The following is an 8,591-nucleotide window of genomic DNA, read 5'->3' as shown; positions in this document are numbered from 1 at the left end:
GGGAGCAGACTAGCCTGAAGCCCCGACCGGTTGCCTCGGCTTGCGCCAGCCTTGGCAGACCAATGAGCGAAATTCTCCGAGGCTCGGCCCTCGGATGCCAGGCTAACCCGATGATTATCCCGGGAGCAGACTAGCCTGAAGCCCCGACCGGTCGCCTCGGCTTGCGCCAGCCTTGGCCGACCAGCGGAAGAATTTTCTGAGGCCTAACCCTCGGATGCCTGGCCTAGCGCCGGAAGAATTTCCTGAGGCCGAACCCTCGGATGCCTGGCCTAGCGCCGGAAGAATTTCCTGAGGCCCAACCCTCGGATGCCTGGCCTAGCACCGGAAGAATTTCCTGAGGCCCAACCCTCGGATGCCTGGCCTGGCGCCGGAAGAATTTCCTGAGGCCCAACCCTCGGATGCCTGGCCTGGCGCCGGAAGAATTTCCTGAGGCCCAACCCTCGGATGCCTGGCCTGGCGCCGGAAGAATTTCCTGAGGCCCAACCCTCGGATGCCTGGCCTGGCGCCGGAAGAATTTCCTGAGGCCCAACCCTCGGATGCCTGGCCTGGCGCCGGAAGAATTTCCTGGGGCCCAACCCTCGGATGCCTGGCCTGGCGCCGGAAGAATTTCCTGGGGCCTAACCCTCGGATGCCTGGCCTGGCGCCGGAAGAATTTCCTGGGGCCTAACCCTCGGATGCCTGGCCTGGCGCCGGAAGAATTTCCTGAGGCCTAACCCTCGGATGCCTGGCCTAGCGCCGGAAGAATTTCCTGAGGCCTAACCCTCGGATGCCTGGCCTAGCGCCGGAGGAACTTCAAGAGTCAGGAGTCGGCGAGACGCTACCAGGAGTTAAAAAGAGGAAGGACGAAAGTGAAATGAGGAAACACTTTGTTTGCATTAACTTTCGTTGCATCAGGGCCGAGACCCATACAACATGGCAAAACGCCAACATACAAAGAAAAGAACAAAGAAAAGTACAGAGAGTCAGCTTGGAGGAACCTCTGGGTCTGGAACGGCGAGCACGTCCGCGAAGGGTAGGGAGACGGTTGGAGAATCGGCAGGCAATGGCATCGGAGGGGAGTCGAGGAGGGAGACCCCACTCAGGTCAATTCCGGGGTATTTAGCGGACACCCTTGCCAGGCCTTCATCGAAGCCTAAGGCAAAGGAGTCGGACCCCGCGTCCGACATGTCACGGATGAACTCGGCGGACTGACGATAGGCCTGTACCGCCTGACGCCCGATTTCCGCGCTCTTCTCGGCCAGCGCCGCCTCCGCTCGCTCCGTAATCTGAGCTTTCGCTTCCATGACCTTCGCCATAATCCGGTCGTCCGCCTCGGAGGAGACCCTCAGCAGAACGGCTCCGAGAGCGTCAAAGGAGGAGCGAACGAACAGTCCGACGGTAACGGCAGCAGCACAAGGGAGAAACTCGAGGATGCCTGTGAAGAGAAAGGCGGACGGGGGAAGGGCCCCCGGTTAAATAGGCGGAAAGGCGGGTGACGCCTCGGTGACGCCAGAGGACGCCTGGCTGCCGAAGGATCGTTCGCGCCCCAAAGGCGAATCGACGCCATTAAGGAAGGATGTCCGCTGAAATCCGCAGACCGCCAGATCAGCGACAACCGCCATACGCCATAAAGAAGGTGGGGAGCTCGGAGCGCGCGCGCCTTTCCGAGGGATGGCGGCAATCTCGAAGCGTCACTCCCTTCACCCGTTCCCCTCCTGGTTCCAGGCTCGGAAGTGGGGGGCTACTGTTACGGGGGAACTTAGCCACCATGCCCCACGTGACCGGCACGCGCGCCCAGGAAGACTACGGCTGCCCCTTGATCCAGCAATCCGACCTCGGGTCGGATATCTTCGGCTCCGCAGCCCGACCCCGAGTCGGCTGCCCCTTGATCCAGCAATCCGACCTCGGGTCGGATATCTTCGGCTCCGCAGCCCGACCCCGAGTCGGCTGCCCCTTGATCCAGCAATCCGACCTCGGGTCGGATATCTTCGGCTCCGCAGCCCGACCCCGAGTCGGCTGCCCCTTGATCCAGCGATCCGACCCCGAGTCGGCAAACTCCTGACAACAACAGACTGTTCCCCTGAGGCACGCCGCGGCCCCTTGCTCCACTACTCCCTGCAACGGCCGTATCCGGCGCTGTCCCACGATCCCCTGTAACAGCCGTGCAAAGCGGAGCTCCACTACGCCCTGCCATAGCCGTACCCAGCGCCGCCCCACGACGCCCTGTAACGACCATGTCAGTGGCAACCCCATCGCGCCACACGATGACCAATCCCCGGAAAAACCCTCCAGCCTGATATATATGCGGCTGGGGGGGGAAGGGGGAGGGTAAGCAAGATTTTCCAGAGTATCATCTTACCTGCTACCTCTCCTTCTCCTTCGATCTCCCCTAACTTGATCGTCGGAGGGCCCCCACTACCCCGGTAGTGGTGCGAGGCTTGCTTGCAGGTTTCCCGGCGGAAGGTGGAGCGCAACCGAAGCAATTCCAAGGGAACCCCGTTCACACCGCTGTGCCAATCGTTCTCGATTTGGACTTCCAGCAACAGACCCAGATCTGACTTGACCCGATTCGCACCTGACCCGACCCAAACTCGGTCCGGATCCGATTCGACCCGATCCGATCTTCATTTTGGTGGTGTCTGAATCCAAAATTAAGATCAGGCCGGCCGTCCCGACCCATTGATAATCAAGGCCAGCCGGTTGATAATCAAGGCCAGCACCGTCATATTGATCTCAGCCGTTGATAATCAAGGCCAGCCGGTTGGGAAGTGAACGGAGGAAAGCTAGAAAACCCTCAAATCTCCGTCTCTCCTGTCTCTCCCATCTTCTCAATTCCTGGTCCCATCCCGGCTTCTTTTTTTCCCCGGCTCTGCGCTGGTCGAAAGGTTCGTGTTCGTCTCGATATTTCTATAGAAATCAAAATCCGAGCCAGATCATAATCTATTCTTTTCAAGAGAGAAGAAGGGGTAAGAAAGAGATGGAGATGGAGGCGCCGGAGGGCACGGTGCGGAATATATTGGAGCAGAAGAGCCTCAAGTGGGTGTTCGTCGGGGGGAAGGGAGGGGTGGGGAAGACGACGTGCAGCTCGATCCTCGCGATCCTCCTCGCCCAGGTCCGCCAGTCCGTGCTTGTCATCTCCACCGACCCCGCGCACAACCTCAGCGACGCATTCCAGCAGCGGTTCACCAAGATCCCCACGCTGGTTAATGGCTTCACCAATCTTTTTGCCATGGTGAGCCCTATTCTGATCTCGGTTCCCTTCTTTTTTCTTATTATTCTGGTTTCGATTCGTCTATTTATTAGCTAGAAAAAGAAACGTGTTGCTGGAAATTGGACCCGGGGGCTGCCACGAACCGAGAGGGGAGGAGCTCCGTTGCCGGGACGGTGGATGGCGGTGCGTCGACTGGCGGCGTCCTTCTGGAGAATCCTGCAAGAAAGCCGGTGGCCGAGCTTCCCGGCGCCGGCCCTCCGAAGCTTAAGTCAGAGGGGGCTAATATGTGGGGAGTCCAGGAGGAGAATGTTTGTTCTCCCTTTTTTTGTGTATCTGTGTCCGTGTTTTTGTGTTTGTCTGAGTGTCCGTGTTTTTGTGTTTGTCTGAGTGTCCGTGTTTTTGTGTTTGTCTGAGTGTCCCCTTTCCCTTTCCCCCCAGGTTCTCTTTTATAGGAAGATATTATGTTACCTGGGAGGTGACAGGGGAATTTATCTTCTTTTGTGATAATTGGGCACGATCACGCTCATTAATGGCGTTGTGGAGAATAAGGCCGGATCAGGCCAGAGTCTGGGAGTTGTCACGGTTGATCGGACCCGTTGGGGTGGTTGAACCGCCGGCCGTGGCGGGCCTGGGGTTCGTAGATGGCAAGTGCATTGATTGCTGAGTGAACCGGTGGTCAGGGAGAGCCATACGCTTTGATGATTCAGTGATCCGGAGATCATCTTGAGCCGTGTTCATTTAATGACCGAGTGCATCGGAGGCCTGAGGGGGTCTCATGCATTAATGATAGGGCATGCCGAATGCCTGCGGAGATCGCGTGCCTTGATGACCTAGGAATGGTGGCAGATTGTGGTGGAGTCATGTATTTAGTTGTCAGATCCTTTAGAGGATTAGGTGGAGATTGGATATTTGGCTAAGGTGCGGGCCCGGCACGGGTGCTGAGCCGAGCCGGTTGCTTAGCGGAGTGTCCTGTGGCGGGGTTGCTGCTCTTGGTCGGCGCTCTTTGGTCGAGCGCCTCTCTGGTCGGCGCTCTTTGGCCGAGCGCCTTCAGACTGGCACGACTTGGGTTTTCCCCCCAACAAAACGTATTAAAAAAAAGATCATTTTTTTGTTGTATTTGTTTTGATGAAAATCTATGAGAGAATCATGACCTAGATTTAATCCCGTGGATTCCTTTTTTTTTTTTTCAAAATTTGGGAAATTTCCAGAGGTTTATAAATTTGCAGTTATTTGATGATGCAGTGTAACTTCAGAAAATGAAGAAAAAAAGGTTTACATTTTTAGAATTGGATGTACAAGTGAATAGGAACATAGGGATGAATAGATATTCTTGGTGGTTTTCCTTAATATGATGCTCATGCAAAAGTTGTTTAAGATGCCTAGTCGCTTTATCATTCAATTATGGCACAGCTAGTATTGAAAGAAGGCATTCAGACCAATATTAGTCAATTGATTTTCCTGTATAAGCTAATGATAATGATATATTTGAAGTATCCATGTTGGGTTGCTATCGATAAACTATATGGTTGTGTGTGGCTTATTGCAGAAAGAGATAGGCTGCCGTATCAAGTTAAAACCGACATGTTGGAACAGTTACACTACTTCACATGCACGTGGTGAAGAATGGAAGACATGTTTTAAGTCTGTCTATAGTCTTGTTCTTTTAGTTGGACAACTTGAGTAGACCTTAAATGGAAAGCTGTAGAGGCAGATCAATTTGTGGGGGAGGGGGGCTGCCTTATAGGATCATGAGAATTCCTTAGAATCTAATTTGTGGGCCCTGCTTCATCTATGCAATCTGCTATAAGTGCCCCCTCTTGACTGCCAATGCCACAAATTTCTAGTAGATTCAGATTTATGTGATTGGCTTTTGTTATTGCCACCCCCCTCTTTTGGCAACAATTATGTGAGTTGCATCAATTTCCTTGTGCCACATGGCATAGAGAACTTTTTGTGTCTACAAATGTGCTTCCCATATCATTATTCTCCCAATAATCACGCGACTTGGAATACTCATCAATAATCCTTCTTGATTTGGTATTGTATAGACTGTGTGTTAAATGAGTCTCATGGATATGGTTGGAAGCATTTAAGACTTAAATAATCAAAGCTCTAAGTATAGTTTTGCAATTATAGGATAGGATCCCATTTCCTTTTGCAGGGTGGGGCACTTGGCAGAGAGAGGTTACAGTGATTTCAAGTTCAAAGTAAAAAAGAGGGGATGAGAAGGAGAGCTTAGTACATAATAATGGATGATTTATCTAGGTTTTAAATTGTTACTGTCCTAGTTTTTCGGTGGAGAGGGACGCCTTGTATACCGACACTCAAGATGTTCGATGTCCTGTTCTGTCCTGGCCTATTTCCCAACTCATCTTGTCCCAAAACTCAGGTGCATGTTCAGTCTCATTGTGGGATGTCTCGCTGTCCAAACAGTATCTAAAACCATGAATGTATGTTTCTTCTTCTTCTTCTTCTTCTTTAGATCTTATATTCTTCCCATGTCTTTTAGGTTTCTATCTCATTAATTTCTCACATTCAAAAACACTATTTTGTACAAGTTAAGTATTTTCTTTGTTTTAAACTGTAAATATTTTTCATTAGATATGGATATCTATAGATTACCTTATCTATAACCTATAATTATTTTTAAACTAAATCATTTCCCTTTTTAATAATATTTTTAACTGAAGGATCAGGAATAGGGTCTCTTGGTTGATTGAATGTGTGATGTTTGGATTTGTGGCTCTTTAATATGTTAGAGCTATGATGGATGAGACTATGCTAACGTATCTTTGGGTTTCTTCATATTATGACTCGTATAGGGTGACTTTCAATATAAGCAAGGCACTTAGCAGCAAGTTTTGTTTGAAAATGCCAGCCCAAAGAGCAACTTTATTGCATTCACCTTGTGCACTATAACAAGTTTAGAGGAGCAAGGCAAGATAGCAGTTTTATAGTAGTACTGATTAGGGATATCCATAGAAAATGTTTATGTTTTGTAGACCCTTAAAGAGCTATGGAAGGAGAAAAGTTAAATTTGGCTGAAATATTGCTGATTATAAATAGATGTTTTACAACATAGGAAATTGGAGAGGCATCACAATGTGGGCTATGGTGTAATTTTAGTTACTTGAAGTAGGAGCAGATTAGGCTGTGGGAGCATGGAAGCAAACTCTTGAAAAAGTTAGAATAGGAAAGGCTTAGAAGTAGGTATTGGAGTGAGTTTCTTAAGCGATTCCAAAGCTAATGAGGTATCCTTGTTAGAAGTTTCCTATTATAAGGGTATAAGAGGCTGTTCTATCAACTCCAATTTGTACTCTATTTTGTAAACCTATAATGGGATTGCTAATTCAAGTGAGGCAACTGGGGACAAGTTTTTTTGGGGGAAGGGCCTATGTTGCAAGAAGCATACATGCACATTCTGAAGTATGACTAGTTTGGATGTACAAGGCAATATAAAGGGCACGAAAATGAAATTCATCCACATCTCCAACTTTTGAGCAAAAAAAGTTGAGCTAACCAAGTAGTTGTTCTAAGGATTCTTTTCCCTTTCTTCCGTTCTTTGGTTAGCTTTTTCATATATATGGTTTTCATTGAGTGAAGTTGGGTCTTGATCTTTGCTTCTTCCTTTTGCAAGTATTAGCCTGGAGGTAAGACTTCTTATACCATTCCTTAAGTTGCTGAATTTTCAATTTTACCACTTATTGGTTTACCCCCATTCTTCAAACCAAGAAGGAAAAGAAAAGAAAACACTGAAAAAATAAATAGCTATTCTCAGGACCTTACATATCCAGTCATTCATATGTGAGCAACATCATTTTGTATTTCATGATGATTGTTTTATTTGGCATATTTTGAATTTTTTCCCCTTTCAATAGTTGACTGTCTTATCCATTTTCTAACTTGTTCTAGTAATTTCCTTAACTATGATGATCTATTCCCTTCTTCTTCTTCTTTGTTTTACTTTTTCTTTACTGACAGGAGGTAGATCCAAAGATAGAAAATGATGAATTACCAAATGATGAAGGTATAGATAGCTTTCTGTCAGAGTTAACAAATGCAATTCCTGGAGTTGATGAGGCTATGAGCTTTGCTGAGATGCTAAAGTAAGTTTTCTCATGTTATACTCTACGTCTCTACCCAATGCATTATTTCATGGCTTCCTTTCTAAGGGAATCAAAACAGTAGTAGATGCTTTAACTTTTATTTATCTAGGTGGCCTAAGGTGCTATTGTGGCCAGTTGTTTCCATCCTAGTATAAAGTTTCCTTATTAAATTTATTCTAAAGATCTTGCTAGCTATGATAAATGATGATTTTCCTCTACAACTGTTAGAAGCATGGATGTGCGAACTGTCCTAATTTACAATGGTCTTGCTAATTTTTGTCTTGATGTTGGTTGGAGAAGAAGCAAATATTCTTCTTACCTTGACATATCTAAATTTAAAATAAGCATTTCAATCCTTATTAAGAGAGTGAAAAATGAGTTTTGAAATAGGTGGGAGGACAAATTTTATATTTTGGCCTCAAAAAATATCACAGCCCTCCATGAGTCATGCATCAAAGGCATTTATTAGGCGTATCAGCTGTCCATAACTTCATTTACATCAGTCATTGGTTTTGATGCATAATTCAGGGAACAGGAAAAAGGGATTCAGCTTTGGTTCTCTTCTCTTCTCATGTCCCACTCCTCTCTCCTTTTATCCTTTTCCCCCTTTTCTCTTCATAGGAAAAATTCAGAGGTGGGCTAGATATGGGAAGCAGGAGTGCTAGGTTTTTCTTTTCCTTTTTTTCTTATCTTTTCCTTCTTCCTTCAGGGAAAGACATGAGAACAGGGGCTCTTTTCCATTTTTTTTTTTTTTGGCTTTCCTTGATTGGCTAGGGCATAAACAGGGGATTTTCCTTCTTAATTTTTTCTCTCTGGGGAAGCTTGAAGCATGATTAAGGTGAGAGTTCAGAACTTAGGCTAGGGCAAGACACATGGGAATGGGAGTTTGTTTTCTTTTATTTCGTTTTTTATTATTTTACTTTTTTTTACTTTCTTCGATTGGCCAGGGTAGAAATAGCACACTTTCCTTTATTTCTTTCCTAAGAGGGCAGTCTTAAGTGTGATTGAAGTGAGAGTTCAGGCTAGGTTATCTGGCAGAACTGTGCGAGGCAACTGTGTCCATGGTGTATCCTATTGTATCGACCAATTTATGTTGTGGTGACACAGCAACAGACCTGAAATTTCCTGTGTTCTGGTGACACTGAATGAATCTATATCTTGTTGAATTTGATCCACTTGTAACACTATTAATGAAATGGTCGGATCCCATGATTTTTCCCTTTGGAGCAATTACCTCATCCGTCACCCTTAGTGGAATGCATGGCATTGAAGATCTGCAGTATTAATTTTAATTG

General features: G+C 47.1%; 1 protein-coding gene across 1 annotated transcript in view; it reads left to right on the top strand.

Annotated features, from left to right (window-relative positions):
* The first annotated feature begins 2,688 nt into the window (after nt 1-2,688).
* LOC103714356 (P-loop containing nucleoside triphosphate hydrolases superfamily protein) overlaps nt 2,689-8,591 on the top strand; it is a 49,215-nt gene continuing 43,312 nt past the window's right edge. The window contains exons 1-2 of the mRNA XM_039133854.3: nt 2,689-3,211; nt 7,172-7,296. Coding sequence (XP_038989782.1) covers nt 2,957-3,211; nt 7,172-7,296 — 380 coding nt within the window. The 5' untranslated portion in view covers nt 2,689-2,956. The remainder of the gene's footprint in view (nt 3,212-7,171; nt 7,297-8,591) is intronic.

Source organism: Phoenix dactylifera, chromosome 4, assembly GCF_051530095.1.
Source record: "Phoenix dactylifera cultivar Ajwa chromosome 4, Ajwa_hap1_PhDact_Kaust_v1.1, whole genome shotgun sequence".
NCBI lineage: Eukaryota > Viridiplantae > Streptophyta > Magnoliopsida > Arecales > Arecaceae > Phoenix > Phoenix dactylifera.
This window is presented reverse-complemented; position numbering and strand designations above follow the sequence as displayed.